The 26,028-nt window shown below is 32.2% G+C and overlaps 1 protein-coding gene across 2 annotated transcripts in view; it reads left to right on the top strand.

Moving 5' to 3' along the window:
* The first annotated feature begins 2,232 nt into the window (after positions 1-2,232).
* Positions 2,233-26,028, top strand: part of LOC118198078 (twisted gastrulation protein homolog 1-A-like) — a 45,528-nt gene continuing 21,732 nt past the window's right edge. The window contains exons 1-3 of one of the 2 annotated variants that reach the window (XM_085821863.1): positions 2,233-2,818; positions 4,783-4,999; positions 16,168-16,362. In XM_085821863.1, coding sequence (XP_085677989.1) covers positions 2,798-2,818; positions 4,783-4,999; positions 16,168-16,362 — 433 coding nt within the window. In that variant the 5' untranslated portion in view covers positions 2,233-2,797. Of the gene's footprint in view, positions 2,819-2,936; positions 3,392-4,782; positions 5,000-16,167; positions 16,363-26,028 lie in introns of those variants that run through there. The other variant, XM_085821864.1, reaches the window with a different exon arrangement.

Genomic DNA, 26,028 nt, shown 5'->3' with positions numbered 1-26,028 from the left:
ATGACGAAACACGAATTGAATGATTGAAGAGATAGGTTAGGAGGCAACTTCCCCTTCATAAGTCTGTCTCCTGCCTGCTCAACAGTCATTCCCTTATGCATTTTTTAAAAATATTTTAGATTAATTTTAATTTGCTAAATTGGTGAATTTATTTTTATGTTTTGGTTTTGCACTTGATTTACTTATGCAATCTGAATTTAAATGATATTGTAAATTAGTTCGAAAATTAATTCTTTTATAAGTTTGCCCATTATTTTACTTTAAATTTGCTTTTTTACGCATATACATTTTCGTTAAAATTTAAATTTCATTCCTTGCAGCAATGGCGCAAAGAATTAATTAAATTTGTATTTATTTAATATATATTTATTCATATATATAGTATTTATATATATACATATATAGTATTTATAAAAGAATCTATCGTCTTTTAGGTTTAAACATATAAATGTAGTTCAGCAAGACATTCAAGCGCCCCCTAAGCCTTCGGGCTCTTATACGACCGCATTCGTTTTTTTTTTTTTTTTTTTTTTTTTTTTTTTGCATACCCTTATTTCCGGCACTGCCTCCAACCTGGATTCTGCATAACAGAAAAGTGTGCCTGCTGTTTATTACCGCTGTTAAGATAGAAATCTTTTGAAATGAAAAGGAAATAATTGGAAAATGGAATGAGAATAGATTGTATTGTTACTGATATCTTTATAGTCAAACCTATGAACGATTTTCTGATATTGGATTTCTAATGAGACTCATTCGAAATATATTACAATCAGTATCAACTGTGTTAACATAGAATTCTCTGAAGTGAAATGTTATAAAAAAGATTATGTTGAGACATTATAATAAATACTATGAACGATTTTCTAGGTTGAGGAAATTCTAATCAGAGCCTAGCCCAGAATATTACAATCAACATCAATAATGTCGATAAGGGTTTTTTGAAATGAGAAGGAAAAAAATGATTGAAATCTGAAAAGATGACAATACTACCGATACATTCATATTCTATCCTATTAAAAATCTTCGGGTACTGGAAATTTTATAGAGGCCTTTTCTCAACATTAACCTAACGGGAAAATGATTACACTACTACTGATCCATTTTTAGTTAAATGTGTTAGCAATCTTCGGGTATTGGAATTTTATACGTCCATTACAAATTCTCAACATCTACGGTATTCTTTGAAATGAAAAGGAAAAATGATTACACTACTACTGATACATTCCGTGTTTCACTTTAGATCACTGCAGGTTGCTGTTGAACATTCAATACAACATGGTCTTCCTACCTGAATAATATTTTCTCCCATAATTGATAAAAGTAATAATAGATCTCTATAGTGAATTTTCTTTTCCCCAAGCTATGAAAATATTTTTTCCTAACCAACTCTAAAAAAATACTTCTTCCTTTAAAAGATTGCGTTTTATCCAATGTTATGATGATTTTTGTTTGGTCGCGACACGTTTGAGAGATTATCGGAAAAGGTTGAACCTTTCTGAATGGCTCTCAATAATGAGGAAGATCAATACCGAAAGCACTTTATTGGAATTTAGGATGAAGACACTGTAATTACTAACAGCCAAAGATATTCACAATTTCTAGCAAACTCGTTCCAAACTCCAGATTCCCACATTATTGACGTATCTTAAACTAAAATTTTTTCCAAACTTGTCGTAACACATTCAAGTATGGAAAATGAGATGCATTTAAGCTGATAGAGAGAATTTTTAAACAAAAAAATATAGTTTTTTTTAACCAAGATTGACTTGAGCTACCATTTTGTTTCCCACCTGAAAAGTGTATTTTCTGAATGGGTTCCGGTGATCGAATACTTTTGTGACCGACTGTACATTTACCCTAGATCAATTTAATTATAGCTATTATGGCAGAAATTAGAAGACACTTAGGTTATTGTACACAAGAATTTAACTTTACTTGTACATTATAAGCATTTGAGAAGATATAAACTCTAAATGAAGGAGTAACTAATTATTATTCTTACTAGGCAAAGTTGAGCATCTGAATGAACTTCCCTATTATCTTTTCGGCAATTATTTACCCAATTTTTTCTTTTTCTCCATTTTTAGGAAATTAAACCAATATATAACCTTTTCGTGAATGATTTTAGCAATTAATAGCTGCACATACGCCCATTTTACACAAAAAAGCACAGAATATTGTTGCACTGCTAACTATGCAGACACCATTAATATTCCCACTTGGGCTCGCGAATGGGGGACGAGGTGAGCCGCTGGTGGTCTGAGTTTACAATCCTTTCCTAGAATAATGTAGTCAAAAACTTTGAAAATATTTAGGTGATGACAAGTCGTTATGTTTTCGAAGAATAACTGTTAATATCATAATATCAGAGGCATTTCACTGCTTCAAGCATTTAGGATGGAAAATGTAGCTTCAGAGACTCGAAACTAAAACCTTGAACAGAGATTCTCAATGTTACTTTAGTTAGTTTTGTAATTTTCAGTTTTATTGTTGACACTTGTCCCACAGTTACCCTAAATTAACGTGTACGCAGAGATACTAAAATATGACAAATAACCCCTGTAAATGAACCTTTCTTGTTCTCCGTGATCTTAAGGCAGGCTGTCGATTGACAGTAATTCTGAAACTTCACTCCAGGCACTTTTTTAGTAGTTGTTATTCCGGTTTGTTATGTTTATCGGGAGTTTCTTCAGTGTCTGTTTTGGTATTGCATGCGCAAATGGTATTTCATACAGCAAATGTGAATTGATTTGAAAACAAGAATCGAAGACGACTAGTTTATCAGCGAACTGTCAGAATGGATCACTCTAAAGCATTGGTAAGATGTATTAAAATTTTTATGATGCCTCTAGTGTCCAGTGTATTTCTTTTGGAAAAGAAATAAAAAGAAATTTGCATGTTTCTTCTTAGTTAACGTTAATATTTATGATTTTAGAAAAACTTCCATAGAAAAATATTCATATTTTCTGAAATGTATTATATATAATGTTGTAGAAAACTAAGTAATATTTGCATTTATTCTAAGCATGTTAAGAGATATAATCTCTAGCTAAAATGAAGATGTCAGATGAAAACCCTAGCCGAAAAGTGTTGAAACGTTTTGATGCTGGGAATAGTTTCGTGCAAATTTTCCTTTTCGAATGAATCATTGATGCACTGTGTTGTGAAGTTAAATGCTCTGTTACTAGAATGTGTTCTCAAAATAACATTGTAAATAACCTGGTGAAATGTTCTTCAAAATACTGCAATAGTAATTGTTCAAAACTTTCAATTATTCTCTGCATGTTGAAAATTTGAAAAAACTCCTAGTGGATATGGTCTTGAGATTTTGTAATTCACATTGCTGTCAATAGAAACTAAATCAGAAGCAGCATTTGCCATCCAGTTTAAGGTAATGTTTATAATTTATAGTTCTTTTCATTGTGACACTGATAAATTAAAGATATTACTAATCATACCAGTTTTACTCTAACTGATGAATTACTACTTTTTTACACTAATTAATTTAACTAATAAATTAACCATTTAAAAGTATACATTTGGAATTTTTAAATATTTTATTCTTCAATATAAAGACTAGCATTATGTTAATATAAAACTAATACTTCTTTCTTAAATTCAATTTCTGGTATTGTATCTTAAGATCTTAACTAGACGCATCATTGTGTTATTGTTTTTGACTTGCAAAAATATTTTTTTTTTTTCCTCCTCCCAGGATAAGATCTTATAATTCCTGACTTTCTTTTGTTATTCCAGACATTCTTTTATCTGATGCAGAGTAAAAGTTCTATTTCCATTCTGTTGTTCTATTTCCATTCGACATAAGTCAGTTTATTATTTATCTGCCACTATGAAATTACTATACCCTCCCCCAAAAACAGGGTTTTTTTTAGCTCTAAGACTTGGTTTAATTTTATTTCAGGGTTGTTATTCTTTAGTTAATGTAGAACATTAGACAGGATCTGTTACAAGTATAGATTTCTGAAAATGATAACTAATGACTCCGAAAATTTATTAATGTCTTTAGAAAGAAACCCAACTGCTATTTTTTATACTGTGTTTTATGTAATTGAATTAAAAATCTCAACTTCTTTCTTCATTAACTTTATGAAAAGCAGATAACCCGTAAGTTATTTAAGTTAAGCTAACCTTAATTTTATACAGTTGCCAAGTACATAGACACTCAAATTGTGCTGAAATTTGTTGTGATTTTGTCATTTTTGAAATCAAATGTGTACTGATGTTTGCTGCTAGGATATTTTTTCCTCTTGTTGTTAATGGTAGAAAAGTGTTAAGTTATTATATAGGAATATCATAGCATTTTAAGAGTATGTTTATTAAAAAGTAACTTGTCATATTGCTAGTTAACATTATATAGCTAATCTAAATAATTTATTTTAATGAACAAAAGGTTCTCTCCTATTTTTTAAAAATAAAACATGAATATAAATTAAAAAAGTATGATCACTTTAACATTTTTACCTTCTAAAGAATATGTGACAGCAGCGAACCTGCTAAGTCTAAAATCCATATTATCGTTTAATAAATTATAATTTATTTTAATTTGTGATGTTATAAAATAAACAGAACAACCTATTTATTGTAAAGTATTTGTATGTTCCTAGTCGGGAAAGGTAATTTTAATCCAAATAAAGAACATTTTTCTAAAAAGAATAAAGAATTGCTGTGCTCTCCTGTTTTGCCAGTTTTTATGTTTTCTTTTGCATTTCAGGCGTTTGTTTTGTTATATTTTTTATGTTTCATATTCTTGTTTCATTTCAGGAATTTTTGTCAAGCTTATGTTTCGTTGCAGTGCTTTCATTGTCTATGTATACTTATGTTGCATGTAGTGGATATTGCAATGAAGCTGTATGTGGATCAATTGTTAGCAAGTGCATGTTGACACAATCTTGTAAATGTGATGCAAAAAACATTACTTGCAGTAAAGATTGCTACTATTGTTTGGATCATTTGTTCTCAGAATGCTGCGAGTGTGTGGGTTTGTATTTTTTAGATTTAGTCTTAAAAGTTATATTGAGGTAAAATATACTAACCTTTAATTTAACATTCAGAAGAAATAAATAAACAAATGTCCAGTGCCATATCAGCAAATTAGAAACTAGATTTTTCTATTTTTTAAAAAATGTTTATTTTTTTAATCTCAGAAGCTTTTAAAATTGAAAGTAATCTATTAGAATTTATCTTGTATGGTAAAAATAAATATTTTATCACTTCACATTTACTGCTGTAGCTATGTGTGATTACAAAGTATGCTTCCTCATTTTACATTGGATCTTGCTGAATTCAGTTGTAATCATCTTTTTGAAAAGATTAAAGAGTATAATTGTATTTTATTCTAATTTAATTGCTTCATGAAAAAAGATTACTAAATAAAAATACATTGGATAGAAGTTGATCTGTTTTTTTGGAATACAGTAGTACCTCCTGTAAGGGACATCTTTTCTTTTTAACTCCTTGTGTTCCGCAAAGTAAGGGAAAATTCTGTTGGTCTTGGCCCCTTTCAATAATGACCTTAATGTATTTACTTCTATTAAGGGATAGTGTAAAAAGTTTCAAAAATAAGCTAGAAGTAAGGAAATAAATAAAAAATTTAAATACTCTCTTAAAACTGTTTTGAGGTTTGTGCAAGTATGTGCACAAAACAAGGCATGTTTATGCTCAGTGAAAGATAGTTTTGTGACAAGGGAACAGTGACATGAAAAGTTAATCCCCGTCTTTTTAAAACTGCTTGTCAAGGAGAAGGAGGACATTGCATTGGAAAAAAGCAAGTCATGGTGCAATCAGAAGGATATTTCTTTTTCACAGAATTCAAAATCCAGTTATTGTGACCATTTTCAGTATGGCAAAGAAAATAGTGTTAACAATTTGTAAGGCAGTCCATGACAAGGACCAATGGAAAAGAAGAGGTGGTGATGTGACTGAACCACCTGCCAAGGCACAGGGATCTCACAGTGTGGATAAAATAAAAACTTCTATCATTTTTAGTTCTTGCTAAAACTGAAGAGTAAAAGAAGTGTAGTTTTGTATATTATTTTTATATGCCTTATCTAGCATGGTTTCAAAGAGGGAAAGATTTACATTAAAACATAATGTGGATGTAATTCATGTAGCAGAAAGATATTTAGGGCAGAAAATTGGAATAAGTAAAAACCAAGTAAGTCATATGCTATAGGATAGAGAAGAAATAAAAATATTATGGATTACTAATTCAAATGAATATTCCAAGACTGTAAAATTTAGGAAAATTGAAGCATGTGAAATTGGTACAGTAGTGTGCAATTGGTTTTCATCTGTAAGAACAAATAATATTCCTGTAAGTGGAGTACTATTGCAAGAAAAAGCAAAAGAAATTTCAGAAAGTTCTGTGAGTACAAAACTTCAAAGAATCAAATGGTTGGTTAGAAAAATTTAAGCAAACAGATAACATTACTTTTAAGACTATTTGTATTGGAAAAAAAAAAAAAAAAGTCAGTAGATAGGCAACTTGAAGCAGAGTGGATAAAAATGGCAAAAGAAATTTGTTTAGGCTATGATTCTAAAAAATAGCAGTGCATATGAAATTGGATTATTTTATCTAATAAAACTATGCTTCAAAGGAGAAAAGTGCTCTGGTGATAAAAGCTCCACTGAACATCTGACTGTGCTTAGTAATAGGGAAGAGTTATTGTAATAGGGAAAGAGCTTTTGAGCAACCACTTGTAACTGGGATAGCCAAAAACAAAGATGCTTCAAACACATCAATTCAGAAGCTTTATTGATCCATTGGCATCACAGTAAAAAGTAATGGATATCAGAATGCTCGCTCTTAAAGCAACAATGTCAAGAAAAATTAGGAAGATTAGGTGCTATTTTTTGACAATTCAACAGCCCACTCATCAGATGTAAAACTGAGACCGGTGAAATTAATGTTTTTCCCACCTAATGCAACATCAGTATGCTTTCATACCAAGGTATAATTACTACAAGCTTCAAGGTTCTTTATAGAAAATTATTTTTACAGCATGTTCTTTATCAAGCTGCTTGTGGGAACAGTGATCAGCATGCAAAAAGTGTCGGTGTATTGAATGTCATTCAGTGAATAATAAAACACTTAAATCCATATCCATATATAATGTTCAGCACTGTTTCGAGAAAACAGCCTTTGAACTTCAGTTTCAAGTGCCCTCAGTGAAAACAGTATTCTAAAATCAGTGGCAGTGCTGAAATGCAAGAATATTTAGAAAGCAATAAACATTTGTGTACTAAAGACACCAGTAATGATATAAAATGTTTATTTCAACTATAGTTAATACTGTGAGCTTTAACAAAAATAATTTGGAAAGCAGTGAAGAAGAACCATGCAAAAAACTGTAATGTAAATTATACAGATGCCTTAAAATACACTTCCCACTTAAAAAAAAAAAAAAAAAAAAATTGGTGGTGACAGGAGAGATTATCAGTGAATTTAAAATCCGCATGGAAAAAAATGCTATGCACAAACTTTCAAGCAGATCTGTGTACATGATTATTTTCAATAAACTTATATAAGTATAAAACCCCATTGTTCATTTCATACATTTTTGCATAATTAAACTTTTTTAATTAAGAGTTCTCACTTTTCGGTGATGAAATAATTTAGAGAAGCACTGAGCAACAAAATTAAAGGATGGCAAAATTTTTAGAATTTAGGAAGCACTTGGCAGCAACAGCAAAATTTTGGACCCTCAAAGACTGCACAAGTTTTAAAATGTCTAGTGCCAGCCCTGGATAAGTGTTAAAATATATGTGTGACTTTAATTGAAACTCAGTTAAGCCTTAAGCATGAGTGAGTAATAAATATAAGTATAATAAATAATTAAACTAATATAATTCAAGCTTAACTTTATCAGCTTGCGATAGAAGCAAGATAAAATTTAGTGAGACAACATGCCTTTAGTTGCCAATCTCATGATCGTCAGCTATAGTGTATTTCAGATGCTAGATATGCTTTATATTGATAGCTGCAAATCTGAATGTTTCCAAATATAGCAAACAAAAAGCAAAATTTTACAATTAATGGAGCTAATGAAGATATATAGAAAAGTGGTAATAAATCAAGATGATATAATAGAAGATTTTCTATTGCAACGATAATGTTGCAATCATCAGTCATCTAACAGACTACGAAATTTGTAATATTAATTCTAAAGCCAGAAAATATTGCTACTGATAGTGTGACAGAGAAGTTGCTGAGAACAACAATAACAGCAACAAAATATTGACAATTTAGTGTCTGTTCTTAACACGACAGTTACAGGACTTGAACAATGAAACTTTGTTATGTGTATTTATAAAATTAAGTGAAGGTGTTAGCACAAAAAATGAATTAACTTAAACAATTTACTTTTAAAAGAAATGAGTAAGAAAGCAAAGAAATAAATATGGAGTTTTTTTTTTTTTTTTTTTTTTTTTTTTTTTTTTTTTTTCCCTGTAAATTTTTATTCCTTTAAGGTCTTAAGTGCTTCACTATTTCATATTTTTTAGTTTTATAATTTCTACATGTTATCTGATTAGATTTTAAACTATCTGGACTTAATATGTGGGTTAGAATGAATTTTACATAACAAAGTTTTTCTCTCACATTTAGATTAGGATTTGCAGGTTTGCCAAAAAAATAGAAAAATTATTTTAAATTTAAATTAATTTTCAGTTTAATTCAGATTTAAGAAAATTAGGTTTCAGAGTATGTGTAATAAGATATGATTAGTTCTTTGTGTTTTTGAAATTTTAGTGAATTTGAAAGCTTTTTCAGGGATAGCCAAAATTTTTTGAATTTTTTTTTTCAGTTTAGTTTTTAGGTTTGTGAGGAGGAGGAAATCTCCATCATTTTCACTTTTGCAACTGGAGAAGGAGCCTCTATTGAAGCTTTTTAACCAGTCTTGCAAATTTCTGGAACTTATGCTGACACTTGTTGCATCAGGGTCCTCAACATTTGTTCTTTGACATGTTATTTTAATTAATAATCTTAGAATTTGTATGGCTAGTACTGTTACTGAGATATTGCTGGGAGCCTAAATAAAAGGTATTTATTGTACGTAAATAGTATGGCATGAAGACAAAATGATTAAATTTGTAAGCAGTTTGGCAGTTTACAGGGAGGCGAAATTAGTAGAAACAGCTGCCGCTCCAGGCAGCTAAAACGGCCCTTACCTGGTTAGGCATGGAGTCTAACTAACTGGGTTGGATGACAGAAACGGGCAATTAATTTCATGTTGCTTCAAGTCTACGCCACACTTCACCAATCATATTAGCTGGAGAAGGATGGCTGGCCAGTCTCTTAGCAACCCATGACCAGATGTTTTCAATGAGTGACAGATCCGGAGACAATGCCGGCCAGGGCAGCAGTCAAATACCCTGTGCCTCGAGGAAAGTCAGAACACAACGTGCAACATGTAGTCTTGCATTATCTTGTTGAAAGATGGCGTTTGGCAGGCCTTGAAGGTAGGGCACATCCACTGGGCGTAAGATGTCAGAAATGTACCGATTTGCATTCAAATGACTGTCAATCAGAACTAAAGATGGGGCATGTCATGTACCCAATAGCTGCCCAAACCATCACTCGAGGTGCAGAGCCCCTATGCCGATATCAAATGTAAGCAGGCGATGTGCGGTCTCCTCAGAGCCTCCTGACACATATACAGCAAATTTTATCAACAAATGATTGGGAATGTACCTGATAATCGGTATGGATTTAAGGGGGGTAGATGTGTTGTATAAGCAGAGTTGCCAACTCTCCCAATTTAGGCAGGAGACTCCTGATTTTCGACCGCTCTACCGCCAACCCGATTTACAATATATTTCTTCCGACTTTTTCTGATTCTTAAAATTTCTCACGATTTTTATGGTACTTGGTCTAATACTTCAAATATATGAACAAAAAAAAAAGTGATTTTGGACGTCTGAAAGCAATTGAATTTTCTCTAGATTATATCTAAAACAAAACCTTGTGAATCAGATGAGAACTTCTGCTTTGTGAGTGAGAGCATATTCGTATCCAGAAACATCGTTCTCCAGTTCTCCAATGGGCATCGAGCTCTACTGCATGTCATCTGGCATATATTCACCAATGAGCACAAAGCAAGCTCAAGGCTGTTATTTGGATGTTCTTTAGTTATTTCGTTCATCTTGTCCTGAGATGTGTGAGTACACATGCCTTCGGGAAATAGTTTAAGAAGTTATCTTTTGTTATGTCTGCTAGAAAGGTGAAATACTCATATACGTTTCAAAAATCATACACAGTTGATTTTCCTTCCATTATTTCCTTAAAGAAATATAATAAATTTGCGATGTGTACCGTCTGTCGTTGCGATTTTTCGATTTCACATGGTGGAAGGGCGGATGTTCTCAAACGTGTGCGTACACAAAATCACAAGGACAACATGAGTTGTTTTGAAAAAAAATTTAAAATAAATTTTTCATCGGAAACAAAGCACTAAGAAGTTATTAATGAAGAATGTCTGTTCTCTGCTTTTTTACTGGAGCACAAACTGCCATTGAATGCATAGGATCACGCTGCAGCTTTAGTTAGAAAAATGTTTCCCCATAGTGAAATTGCTAAGAAATACTCAAGTGCAAGGACCAAAACAGGTGCAATTGTTAAAAAAATGGGTTTGAAAAATAAATCTTCAGTTATTGATTGCATTAAAGCAGCTTTGTTCTGCCGCTCTACGGATGGAAGCAATGATACTGATTCAAAATTGTATCCAATTGTTGTTTCTTTTTTTAATCCAGAGTCTTCAGAAATTAAGTGCAGTTTACTTTCTGTCCCCACTTTAGAAGGACATTCGACAGGCTTTAATATAGCACAGCTAATTAGTAAAACTTTAAAAGAAAATGCAGTCCCTCTGGATAATTGCTTAGCACTTGGTGCTGATAATGTACCAGTAATGGTAGGCTTGAAGACTGGTGTTGCAGGCATCTTAAGAAAGGAAAATTCAGATTTGCAAATTATAAGGTGCACCTGTCACCTCTTAAATTTAGCAGCTGAAAAAGGGACAGCTTCTTTACCAATAAATATGGATGAACACATTGTTGATATTTATTATTATCTTGAAAGGAGTTCTAAAAGGAAGAAAAAATTGAAACAGTTCAAACAGCTGCATAATACTGAAATGAGAAAAATTTTGAAACATAGGTGTACACACTGGCTATCTTTAAAGAAATGCTTATTTAGAATCCTCGATCATTGGAACCCGGTTCTTGCATATTTTAAAGAAGAAGTAAATTTTTCAAGAGTTATGATAAAAGGCTCTATTGAAAGTTATAAAATACCTAAAGTAAATGCAGATGTAGTTACTACTTCCATTGTTAAAAATAGGTTTCAGAAAAATAAAGTAATTTCTGCACCATTCAGCAATTTAACTGGCAGTTCTCAAAATAATACTGCAAAATATACGCGTAAAGCTGATACAAATTTGTCTCAAAATAAAAAAATTGCTCAACACATGAAACAGTTTCCGATTACTATATGTTTATCTTGTGAAGAACGAATATTTATGTCTTTTTCTTTGGACCTTAACAAACCTTTTTTTTTTTAAATTCATTTTGCCATCATTCGATGTTCTTAACAAAGCTCTACAAAGCAGAATTCCATTAATTCATGTTTTGCAATCAGTGATTTATGATCTGTTTAAAGACATTTTATCAAAGTTTGTAAAACCAGTCTGTGTTTTGTCTTGTAATTCTATATATGATGTGATTTATGGTGAAATAGAAAATCGGAAGAAAGATGAAGATTTGGTAATAAGAGCTGCAACTGCAAAAGTAGTGGAAAAACTTTCAGAAGAAGACAAAAATAAGTTTATCTTCATGTTAGAAGTTACTTCTGTCGAGTATGTGATTACATACTACATAAATTTCCAGTCAACGATGAAGTGATTTTGCACAATAGAGTTGGTGATGTTTCGGCTCTAGCAAATGCGTCTTTTTCTGATATAAGGTACTTTTTGAACAGATTTCTTGTGTTACTTCATTTAGTCAGGAAAGACGATGATATTGATGTTGCCAGTGATAATATCGCAGTCGCAATTTTGCAGTTTACAATTAGAAAACTGGGTGAAGTTATAAAATCAGCTAGGATTGACACCCAGTGAAGTTTAATTGGAAAATTGAAAGGTGGTGATGGAATTTTAAAATATAGTGAACTGTCTAGAATTATGTTGGCCATCTTGACAGTTCCCCATAGTAATGCAGAGTGTGAGAGGATTTGCAGTGTTGTTGCGAAAATGAGGACTAAATTTAGATCTAATATTAGTGATGATGCATTAGAAAAACTTTTATTAGTGAAAGCAGGCCTACGTGGCAATTGCTGTGAACAAAATTATGAAGTTTCTTTCTTAACGAAAGCAAAATGTGCCACTATTCATAACATTTGTACGAAAACTGATTAAAGTGCCTTTTTTTTTATGTTTGTTTGTGTTTAAACGATGCGAGTAATAAAAATGTTTTTTATGCATAAGGTGTTTTTGTGGTGCTTGCATTTAAGAATTAGTAACTATGTAAAGTTAATTCATTATTAAAAACTATATTTTTATCATTTAAAAAGTCTTTTTAACATTGTGAAAAGTCTCCGGATTTCTTAAAAAAAGTCTACTGATTTTTGAGTGTCATAGGTTGGCAAGTATGTATAAGGTTATAAGTGAAGTCTGGCAGAAATGTAAAGCATGTAATGTGGAGTGGTCTCGTTTAATGTTTGGGTGCCTTTGATTCAGTTAAATGGAGCTCCCATCTTGAGGCATTAGAAGATTTGAAATATCTGATAATCTGCTTGCAGTAATAAGAAATTATTTTTAAAATAGATGGATCCTAGTTACAAATGAAAATGAACAAGTACTGACTAAGCATCAGTTGTTTAAGGGATGCCCTCAGGGCTCATGTTCTGCACCCCTGCTTTGGGACCTCATCGCCAATAAGTTAATATACAATACTATTGACTTGAAAAATATAGATTTGTTTTTTTATGCTGATGGCTTTTTATTTCTATTATATGAAAAATCGCTTGAGAAAATAAAAAAATTATTTAGTGACTTGGTGGAGGTATTGGAAATTTGGAGCTAGCAAGCAGAGGTAGAATTTAATTTAGAAAAGACCTATGCAGTGTTTTCCTGCAGGGTGGTTGAGTTACTCGCCTTCCCAGGTTGAAATATAATGCGAAACGATTAAAGTTTGTTGAAAAGACGAAATACCTCGGTTTTAATATCGATATGAAATTAAATTTTTGGGATCATTTTAAGGATGCAGTACAAAAATGAACTGATGGTATTTTGAAGTTTTATTGCAATACTTTTACTGTGGAAACTCTTGCAAAGAAGAACTCTATCTTGTTGTTTATTTTTAAAAATGTAGTAATTCCAATTGTTATATATGGCATTGGTGCGTGGGGCTGCAGGGCAGAACTTGTGAGAATTAGACAGAAATTAGATACAATATAGAGAGGCTGAATGCTTGTGGCTATGTGTGCTTTCTGGACCATTTCAGCAGAGGTGGCTTGTATGCTTGCCAGTGGGCCCCACCCCTCTCATATCAATATGGCTTTTCTATAACAAATTTTTAATGAAAAACTGATGTATTACATGATTGGAAATCTCTGATATAGAATTAAAAAGTGATGCCTTTGAAGAATGTCTTCCATTGATTCACCCTGCAGATAAATTTGGACTAAATTATGATAAATTATTATGTACTGTAAATGAATATGATATTTATACTAATGGTTCGAGCGTAGGAGCAAATGTTAGCTGCGCATTTGTAGTGTATTATTACAGATCTGATATTGACCACAAAATTTTTTTATTAAATTTCATGAATACAGTGTAAAAGGCTGGATTATATGCAATACTAAAGGCTTTGACCTGGATCGAAATTAAGTTATCTCGTGATCAATGTGTCCATATATTTTCTGATGCACTATCGGCCTTGCAATCACTTTCTGGACTTGGGTTTGATAATGAACTCATTGTTAATATTAAAATGAAATATAGAAATCTATGTACAGAATATAACGTTAAGGTTAAGGTACATTGGATTAAGGCACACGTAGGTTTCCATGGTAATGAGAGGGTTGACGCTGTGACAAAAGAAGCCACACTTGGCAACTGTAAAGAAATTAAACTGAGGGGCTCTAGAAGAAAGACTGTTGGAATTTTATACAATAGTATATATGAAAAATGGAAAAACAATTGGGAATCCTCAGAGAAAAAGAAAAATTATATATGTACTATACAGATTTATAAAGGAAGAAAGTTGTATACTGATATAGATCTGAATCAGGTTTTGATAGGACGTAAACATTTTCCCCTGCAGTTGAATAGATTTGCTTTGCAAGAAAATAATCTTTATTGACTACATAGAGTAAGAGATGATAATGTTCACGTCAGTCAAACCTGTGGCCTGACTACTAGTATTAGAGATAAAATAAAAATTGAATTTTTAAGACATCTTGAGGATTATAATAAAATGCTGCTTTATTCCAGGGAAATAATGAATATTATCAACGCACAGAGATACTTGGCTTGAGTAGATGTGTGATTGATGTGTATCTGTTTTCTTTTCTTTATGTGTCGTTTATAACATGTTCAATTGTTTATTCTTTTTCTTTTTTTTTTTTTTTTTTCAGTTTGTTTTTATTTTGTCGGGCTGGCCTCTTAAAGCTTTGTGGCCGGGGGAGCTGGGGGCTTCGCCTTTGTAGTAACATGTATGGCCATCAGAATACTGCACGCAGAGTGGGGACTTGTCTGGAAAGAGGACATTGTGCTACTCCTGTATCCAGCTTTGTCATTTTGCACACCAGAGTGCCGAATGACAAAGTAATAGTCACCGTGTGCTGAAGTAAGGGTCACCGTGTTGATAGTTCACGTTGCTGCGAATGTTGACATACTGGGCATGCTGAAATCATGCCCATTTCCTGACTAATGGTCCATGGTGTGGTTGTATGGTTTTGCAGGACTGACTTCACAATGTATTTGCCCTTTCAGGTATTAGTCATGCTTTGAGATCCTGCATGCTGTTCATTATGACCCTCAGCAACCCATTGATTCCATATTCGTATGGCAGTGGTTTGATAACGACCAGTACGAGGGGCAATATCACGGAATGATAATCCACACTCTCGGTGGGCAGCGATCCTCCCTCTATCGAATTCTGACACTTGCTGGTAAACATTTCTTTTTATTCGAGGTATAATTTGATATTCTGAGCAAACTCTGACCTTACAAAGCGCTTTCCAAATAAAAAATCCACTACACAATTTTCTTTCATACAATGCTTCGGATGCCATTTCTCCCTCCTGTATCGTCTAAATGTGCTGAAATACTCAACCTCTTTTTACTTTCATGTGATTTTGACTTTCAGCAGATCATTCCTGCCTGGTGTTGCAATTTTAAAGGCCAGCATTGTACGTTAAATCACCTGTGGCAAATCTTGTCAAAAAATCATTTCTTTCTATTGCATAATGCTGCAAAAACTTTATTTATGCATTTCTGTTTTGAACGCCCGTTAGTGTTTTGAATACCCATCGTGAACACAGTTTTTTTATTACAATTTCATGTACTAAAGAGTGTAATATGTTCAAAAATGCATTGATAAATCAGAAGTCATGAATTGTGTACTGCAACAAACTTTTTTTTGGATGCAATGCAACAATTCTTCAATGATCAATAATAAGTATCCACTGTGCTCTTCGTAATAGACATTTTGTGTTCCTTTGTTAAACATCCTAACTCATTTTCACATCAGATCTTTATTCCTTGCATTTTATCTATAAATTCCACTTTTCTGATAGTAAATTTCACATAATCAAGCTTTTTTTGCATTAAAAAACTTGATAATGGTTGTTATTTTACAGCTAGTAGTCAATCAGTCCTTTTAAACGTGACATTAATGTAAAGAAACAAAATGTCTAGACTAATTCATTCTTGAGTTTATGTGTAACTATGCATGTGCGACCTTCAGGCTGTCAGATACACAAATGGTACTTACTTTTCAGATTAACTTTGTATCTATAACATATCACATTTTATACTTGCATGATTTTTGTATGTTTATGTATTTTTTGTATGTTAAGTGTCATTTGTGCTTTTATTTTTTATCCTTTTGATAGCCGTTCATTTTTTTTTTTTCCTTTCCTTTTAGAGATGTGTCCAAAAAAAAATAAAACTGATATTGTTTTGAGTACGAAATCCCATGTTGAAGATTTAGCAGAACCCTTCCCTGATCTTTTCAATGTACTCACCGAGGTAGTTGATGGATTGCATAGATGGACTTCTTATACATATCCAGTTGAAGTCTCTTTCATAACTATAGATAAAGATATCAAGTTTGTTACAAGTATGTTCCTATTTTAGTGTTTTATATTGTGTATAAATAAATGTATGAATAATATTTTTATTGTTCCAAAAATGGTACAGTACAAAGTTCAGAATCCGGACGTCCATTATCTGGAATGATCTATAATCCCGACCTCAAAGCCACAAACCTTTTTTTTTTTTTTTTTGTATGCTTTACGCATGCACGTAATGAGTTTACACATGCGTGTTTAATGTGTAACAGATGGTATAAGCTAGGCTAAAATTATCTTTACTGATTCTAAGGCATTTCAGTTAATGTTGCAGATTGCGCTGTTTCTTAATCTTCTAATTGGATCCGGCTTATTATTTTTTGCAGACTATTAGAGCAATTTTATAAAAAGTAAGCTTGAACTTTCGATTATGTCAAAAAGAATTTCCAATTCTGGAGCTGCCAAAGGATCTACAAAGCGAAAGCATGTTTGGATGTCCATCAAACAAAAAGTGGACTTTCTGCAAAAGATGGATAAAGGCTTATCCGTCTCAAAATTATGCAAGGAGTATGACATTGGAAAGTCAACTGTATATAACATAAGCAAAAAGAAAAAGGAACTTTTTGAATTTTTTGTGTATTCCGACACTCCACTTGCAATGAATAACAGGAAAAAGGGTTTGTTATGCTAAAAGTAACGATCATGACAAAGTGATGATTGAATGAGCCAGACAGTGTCCCAGTGAGGGTGTGCCATTGACGGATCCAATGCTAATGCCTCAAGCCAAAATATTTCATGAAGAAATGAACTTAAACACTGAGTGCACATATTTGACAGGTTGGTTAACCAAATTTAAAAGTCACCATGGTATAAGAATATAGGACAATAAAAATTTTCAGGTGAAAAAACTTCAGCTGATACTGAAGGTGCTGAATAATTTTCAGATGAATTCATTGAACTCATTATTAGTTAACAATTATCTCTAGAACAAATTTACAATGCTGATAAAACTGGTCTTTTCTGGCAATATGTACCGCGAAATACCTTGGCAACCTCTACAGAAAAGGCTCCAACTGGTGTCAAAGAATCCAAAGCGAGACTAACAATTTTAGCGTGAGCAAAGGCTGCAGGAATGCACAAGTGCAAACTTTTCATAACCAGAAAACATGCATGACCTCGAGCATTTAAAGGAGTAACGATTTTCCCCATTATGTATCGCACAAATAAAAGAGCATGGATGAATCAAGTGTTGATGAATGATTGGTTTGAAAATCATTTTATACCGGAGGCTCGGTGATATTTGAATTTGGTTGGTTTACCTGATGACTGAAAAATAGTTGACAACTGTTGGGCACATACTTCACTTAAAGTTTTAGTGAAAGATAATGTATCCTTATTATTCTTCTCTCCAAATTGTACTTCTATCATTCAGCCTAGGGATATGGGCTGAAATGCAAATATAAAGTAGCATTTTTAAAATCTATGTTAAATTTCTTGAACAATTGCAAGACTATTCAAGACTTTTTGAAATTTTTTTAGCATAAAATCTGCTATGTGGAGCATTGCAAGATCGTGGGAGGATGTGTCTCCAGATACGTTAAAAAATGCTTGGCATAATTTATGGCCAGCTACCATATTTCATGGTGAGGACGATGAAGATGATAGCTGCGAATTTGAAGGTTTTCAGACATTGCAAACTAAAGGTGAAATTTTCCAGTTATTGTATTTCGTAAAGAAATGTGGGGAAGCGGTAACAAATGAAGATGATATAACAGAAGTTTTTCATTGCGATGACAATGCCCCAATCATCATTCAATTAACGGACGGCGAAATCTGTAGTATGGTTCTAGATCCAGAAAATACCACTTCCGATAGTGAAGAAAGTTATTGAAAATGAAAAAATATCGATTGACAAGTTAGTCGGTATTCTCGACATAGCAATTACAGGAACTTTGTAACAGTGAAACAGTGAACTTTGAAACTTTGAACAGTGAAACTTTGTAACTGAACAAGACATTATGTCTGTGTATAGAATTAAAGAGAAAGTATTAGCACAAAAAGTGAAGCAACTTAAACAACTTACATTGAAAGAAATGTTTAATAAAGTAAACAAATAAATATTAAGCTTTTTTTTTTTTTAAATTTTGATACCCTTTAGATTAATAACTCTTTATTTCATAAATTACAGTTTCATATTTTTAATTGTATAATTTCTGCATGCCATCTTACCAGATTTAAATTGATGATCTATAATCTGGAAAAACCCCTAATCTGGAATCGTCGAAGTCCTGACAAGTCCGGATTACGGTCTTTGTACTGTACTATTGAAATGCAAATGAAATTACAATTGAACTTTATCTGCTGAAGAGTCAAAACTTTAAAATCACACTCATTATACAGAAAAGATGTGTTAAGTAAACAGTAAAACAAATTGTGTTTCTAAAATATTGCAAATTAAACTTACTGCTAAACTGTTTATGCCCAATCATCATTAATAATGTCAGTATTATTAATGTTCTTTCAGATTTTAGTAGGTAGGTAGAATGTGAAAAAAAAAGTTCTCGAATCCATCATTTGAGAATAATAAAAAGAAAAAAATTGCATTACTTTCTAATTATTCACTTTGTCAACTTTGTGAATTGATATAAAACTTTTGTTTGCCTGTCAATTATTTTATAAAAAAAAGGGGGGGAAAGAAAAAATTATATAAGGGAGAACAAAAATCTGTATGGATTAGGTAATATATGTGTTTTTATGGTTATTGGATTAAAAAAAATTATCGAAAGGACAGTTAAATATAAAGCATGCAAATTCATGTGTATGGTTGATTTTGCAAGTATTGGCTGTTGCCATGTGTGTATTTGAAAATGCGCCAGAAACACTGTAATTCTACTGAATGTTAAAACTGGAAGTGCAGGTAATCAAAATACCAAAATATTGTTTCTTTTCTGCTAATTTGTCACTACTTAGCACCGTATATAAATATTGTCTAGAAATCTAACTAGATAGATGGTAGCAATCCTAACAGTACATAAAGTTCCATGAAAAGAATAACTATTTTATTTATAAAACAAGAATGTGATATACAGTACAAAGTCTTTAATCCGAACTCGTCGGGACTTCGGCAATTCCGGATTATAGGTCATCAATTTAAACCTGGTAAGATGGCATGCAGAAATTATACAATTAAAAATATGAAACCGTAATTTATGAAATAAAAAGCAATTATGATCTAAAGGGTATCAAAATTTACAAAGAAAAAAAACTTAATATTTATTTGTTTACTTTATTAAACATTTCTTTCAACGCGCGCGTGCGTAAAGCATACATTATGCATAGTCGAAATTAGAAAATTGCAACCAGTAAAATATTTGATGTGTATTCGTGATATTTATAATGAAGAGGAAATTGATTTAAATTATATCGAAGTACATCGAGATGAAACACTACATTTAGTAAGGAATTATAAGCCAAATAAAATAAAAACATCTGCCCTGAAAATGAGGATAGTGCTGACAGATCAACTTCCAGTTCATTGCACGCCGCGACATTTCCCCCGCCCGCAGAACAGCGTGAAATTGATAAACAGATTTCGGAATGGTTAGAGAAACGAAAGATATACCTTTATCCATTTTTTTGCAGCAATTCCACTTTTTGTTTGATGGACATCGAAAAATGCTTTAGCTTTGTAGATCCTTTGGCAGCTCCAGAATTGGAAACTCTTTTTGACATAATCGAAAGTTCAAGCTTACTTTTTACAAAATTGCTCTAACAGTCTGCAAAAAATAGTAAGCCGGATCCAATTAGAAGATTAAGGAACAACGCAATCTGCAACATTAACTGAAATAGATAATTGGATAATTTTAGCCTAGCTTATACCATCCATTATACATTAAACGTGCATATGTGTTTGTAGCTTTGAGGTCCGGATTATGGACATCCGGATTAAAGACTTTATATAATGTTTATTGTGCTTAGTGCCAGAGTTGTGTGTGATACCAAATTTGTGCAGTTTGCTGATTTCTTATTTTTTTTTTTTTTTTTTAAGCAAATACAGATCACGCCCCCGAAGTATACAGTAATCTGTTTTTGATTAAAAATAGATCAGAAGATGGCATAAATTTAGCATTGATCACAAATTAGGTGAAGAATGATTATCTATTCTTCAGCACAAAACAGGGCTTAATTTCTAAATTCAGAAATGCCAGAGCTCCGTGATAGATCATCAGGAAGAAGGAAAATAAAATAACTAATAAAAAAATCGGAAAGGCTTTAAATTTTAAATTACATCCAAAGGGGCGTTTTTTTAAAAGTTTTGTGTATTACCTTTATTTATTAAATATCATGTTCTTTGCACTTAAACCATAAAATTCAGTTCAACAGCAATGTCACAGAATGATTTTAAAATGAGTATATCTTTAGAATTCCCGTTACTCAGTTCCAAGCACTGGAGATAAAAAGGTTGTTTTCTCCCTATAGAGTGTTTCCATTGTTCGCTTTTAAATCGTTGAGTTTGTTAATCAAACATCCATTAAAGTTTTATAAAATGTGAAATCGATAATAAAACAAATTTAAAAATACAAATTTGGTCTTTAAATGCTCGTATTCGCAGTAGGATTACGTCATTCAAAATTGGATGGCTCTAGGTACCGTTGTTTTATCACAATGCAAGAAACATACATACATTTATGCAGATTCTTCATTATTTAATTTCTTCAAATATAATACATGACGATAGCATTTGGTGGCAACAATTTGAAAAGTGATACAGCCTTTTAAAGTTTTCAGTGCAAAATCGCAAAGCAAAAACAGTAGTCCTTTAGGGACAAAGTCCCTTTGGACTAAAAAAGGAACTATTTATTTTTATAACATGACATAATAAACAATTAATAAAAAAATATAAAAATCTGTTAGTTTTCAGATTTTACATTACGCCCAAAGGGGCGTTTTTTTAATGTTTGTGTGTTACCTTTATTTATTAAATATCATGTTCTTTGCACTTAAACCATAAAATTCAGTTCAACAGCAATATCGCGAATAAATTTTAAAATGAGCATATCTTTAAAATTTCCGATACAGTCTCACACACTCTTTTTCCTTTCAGTGTTGCCATTGCTCACTTTGAAATCATTGAGTTTTTTGTTAATCAAAAATTTGTTTAAGTTTTATAAAATATCGATAATAAAACAAATTCCAATTTTGGGCTTCCAGATGCCTATATTCAGGTGAAAATGTGTGTTATTCAAAAATTGATTGCTCTAGGTACCGTTGTTTTATCACAGTGCAAGAAACATACATACATTTATGCAAATTCTTCATTATTTAATTTCTTTAAATATAATACAGGGCTGTAATATCTGGTGGCAACAATTTGAAAAGTGAAGTGACATCTATAGTGAATCAAAGCAAAATGCCAAAATGGAATTAATAGTCCTTCTGGACAAATTGCCCCTTTGGACTAACAATTAAAATATGACTATCAAAATTAAAATAATGAAATTATTAAATTCATCATAAATAGTTAAATAAAATACCAGTCCTTGTCTTATTCGGAGCTCCGGTTGAACTTAAATTTCATTTAGAAAACTAAACAATAGCTTGGTCAGTTATCCTGTTGAATTCAAGACCTGAATATACGGAATAACATACTATTCCAGGGAATAACAGAAATTAAAACCGTTCTTTTTTCAGAAAACCCGTGGAAAAAAGTTAAATGATTAAAGCATCACTAATGAGAATAGAGACAATGCTAGAAACAATATGAGGGTATAGAAAGAAATTTTAATGAAGAAGTGTACCTTCGAAAACAAAGAGAGAGAGAGAGAAGAGTCCTAAACTTTTTTGCCACGAAGCCATGCCCATATAATTCTAGCTGTCAAGCAGATTGCGACTGAGCAAAAACATTTTCCCCCAATTCCGATCGAATAACAACATGAGAACAAACGTAAGGTGTGCACAAGTGACAATTTGATTATATTGTTCAAATCTGCGTGAGCTCTGCAGTAAGAGGTCACTGGTGCTGGATGTGCACGACCAAGGTAGTCACTTTCAGGAACAAAACATTTTACGCACTCTCATAAATTCATTGCACTACCTGAAGAATAAGCTTTTGATATGTGGAAGGGGGATTTTCTTTCCCTAAAAGTCTTAATACCTCTGTCCCTTTTTTCTCCAGTGAAAGATAGGTATGCATCCGGAAGTTATAATCAAGTTTTCATGCGTATTTATTTTTGAAATAAAATTTTCAACCTAAAACTGTGTTTGATTTGCATAAAAGAAGTGCCTCAGCCTTTTTATTGAAGGCTGTGATGTGCTCTACCTAGAATCATGATTTACTTCAGAGACAGCAATTTAAGCTCTTGCATAAAAGGAACTTAAAATCTAGGACAGAAAACTACTCAATTGATATTAATGCTTTCTGCTTGTTTACAACAATGCTGTTGCTGATGTGTAAACAGTAAACAATCTATTACATTTGTTACTATGGCATGCATTTGGGAATCGTAATCCTGTTAACAGAAAAGACCCAAAATTTTTGCTTGACCCTCCAAGCAGTCGAGTAGGCTCCCAAAATTCTAAACTTCTCAAAAAGGCCATGAATAAATGATAGTTTCTTGATTATAATTCCCCCCCCCAAAAAAATAACAGTCTGGTGGTCAGAGCTACCAGGAGATGGTATTCACAATCCAGGACCACTGAAATTCTAACAATTGCATTCCTTTTTTAATAAATACCTTCATTAGATGTCAATAAAATTAATATTTGAGCATTTTTTTAGGTAAAATGTTTTTAAATTAAGATTCAAATGAATTAAAAAGTATGAAAATTAAAGTCTCCAAATCTCAAATTTAGGATTTCAATGTACAGTTTATAGACAGACAGACATCTTAGAACCAGCTTTTAATGATCAGACAAGTCACTCAAAATATATTGCAGGTACTAAGCTTTGTGAAAATCTGGTAAAGGAATGAGGAGAATGAAAATGACATGAGCCAGTATCAAAATAAGAATCTGCTACTGCTTATCAAGGCCACTCAGTTTTATTCAACTCAACGGAAATTATTCTGCTACAAAGCTTGCTGATAGTTTTAATGCTGGTGATGAAAATATTGGGTCACCTGGAAATTCTTTTCTTTTTATGATAAATTCAAATGAAGTAGCACAAAAATGTCCGAAAATTTCATTAAATCACATAAGCATAATTTTTTTCCTAAGACTTTTTGCCATCTCTCCAGCTGCTAAAATATTCCATTATTTTTTCTAAAAGGTCAGGTGCACTCATAAAGATGTTATCGAGGTGCTGTTTGATAGCCTCCAAAGAAGTAAAGTTTAGCTCTTTCAAATAGTTATGAAATGATCTGAAAAGATGAAAATCCAAGGAGACAGGCTCCAGAGCAGATACGGGGAATGACACAAAACCTACCAACCATACTCAATAAATATTTGTCTAACATTCATCGAAATGTGGGGCTAAGCATGTCATGAGGGAAGACACTTTGGCAGTTAGTCAATACTGGAGCTTTCTTTCAATTTCTGCATTTAAATTTACCATTTGGGAACAGTTTCTAAATTTCCACTTTGGTGGCAACAGTTATATTGGAAAAAGTTATATTGCAACAGTTCATAGTATATTAATAGATTTCATCATAGTTCCATGAATATAGGATGAAGATAGTAGGTAGCCACTGTGAATATTGTGGATGGATGAGGCTCATTTCTCTTTACTTGGGAACGTTAACAATTGAGAACTGCATTCCCCGGGCTGACAAAAATTCTTATGATGTGACACATTACCTTTCACAAAGCTAAAGTGACTATGTGGTGCAGTATCAAGCGCATTCATTCCCGATCCGTATTTCTTTGAAGAAGTTGCTTTCATAAGTATGAAATCATGCTCTATTACAGCAGCTTGATATACTATGCTTTGCAGAATTACGTAATTCCAGAACTGCAGCAGCAAAATGCTGTTAATGACATTATATAGATGAGAGATGGAGTTCCTCGACATGTTGCCACATGTGTTTGGCAAGTGCTGCAACAGCACTTTGGAGATAGTCATCTCCCATAACCTTGTTCATGCCAACCGCAATCCCTCAACCTCACTTTGAAGGGTTACTGGTTATGGGATTACCTGGAATCTGCTTCATTGAATACACATCAAGTCTGCAAGATTTGTCAGAATTGAAAGATACTGTAAAATGTGAAGTTATATGGATTCTTTCTATGATGTTATGTTTGTCATTGTTATCAGCAATCTCTCACATGCTATGCGCTATCATCTGCCAAGGTGAGCTTGCTGAAAACTTGTAATTCCAATAAATAATTTTTTCCCCCTTCTCTCTTCTCAGCTGTTATTATTGATCCTTTACAAGGCTCTTCTTCGCTACTGTTTTACATTGCTAATTTTTGTCATGTATATCATTTCACTGCCATTTATGGGTCTTCAATGTGCTGATCAGTTTATGAATTAATTTCAAAATTTGTTCTCTTTAAATGTAACCATGAGAGCTGTATTGTTTTAATTCATCACAATCTCAAGCACATGGTATCAGATAACAATATCTTAAATTTCGTTTCAATTTTTTGCACATATAGACCGCTAGCAGTTCATATGACCACCCTGTATATAATTTTATGACCCCCTACAGGCATATATAATATTATAATTTTATGAGTAGTCTGACTAGCATTTTTTCCCTTTTTTAAAATAAAAGAGCATAATATGATGAAAATAAACCTTTGGTTTCTCCATTCTTATGACTGCTTACAAAAAAAAAAAAAAAAATTAGATCACAGCTCATGTTAGAATTATGCAATGCAAGTAGAAAAGACCATATTTAAACATCTGCTTTGATCAGTGTCACTCCATATCAGCTGTAACAAAATGAGAAGAAGAAACTTCAATTTGAAAAACTCCAGAATTTTCTTGATGTCCCAGCAATATGTTATGGGTACATTTAATGCTGCTTAAAAATGGGACTTTTAGTTGCTTATTTTTCTTACCATCTAACATTAATCTCTTTACTATTATAAAACAATGAGGCAACAGCAGACAAACATTAAAATTAAACCTTGGATGATTGAAAAAAGTTATATTGGTTTCTGGAATTCTGTATTATCGCACTGCTTAACACAATAGATCGCTTTGTTGTTTGTATAAACCGTAACATTCTCCACCATGCATTAAAAACATGCTATGAAAAATATAATGCTGTAGACAGTGTTCTATTGTAAATCTGAGACCAGTCTGTCCGGAAGGTGTTATACAGACTTTATTTTCATTGCAAATGAGATGTATACATTGCATCTCTAAAATTTCAGTATTTAATTTTTCAATCAATTATAACAAAACTATCTAATGATATTAGATTATATCTATGATTAGACATCTCAACTTGTTTTCTTTAAAATATATGATCAATATATGAATAGAAGTATAGGTGGAATTATACTGTTTATATAGTTGATATCTATTGTTATGGATTGAAAAACTCAAAAGTGAAAATAGCACTCTGTTCATGTAGTGCAGCTATTATGAAGCAGTTTGTTGAAAAGAAAAATGTTACTGTTCTTAAACACTGAAGCCAGAATCTCTACATAGTGCAGCTTTACTTGTAAACCTAGACACTACATTCTTTTCATTTAAGTAAAGTCTTACTTATTAGTTGAAGAACATGCACTTATTATTTAGAGACAACCAGGGAATCAACTTAACA

Source organism: Stegodyphus dumicola, chromosome 8 (assembly GCF_044657685.1).
Source record: "Stegodyphus dumicola isolate Sdum_Otavi_A_Nest chromosome 8, ASM4465768v1".
NCBI classification, from domain to species: Eukaryota; Metazoa; Arthropoda; class Arachnida; order Araneae; family Eresidae; genus Stegodyphus; species Stegodyphus dumicola.
Note: the sequence above shows the minus strand (reverse complement) of the source record. Positions and strands in the feature narration are given on the sequence as shown.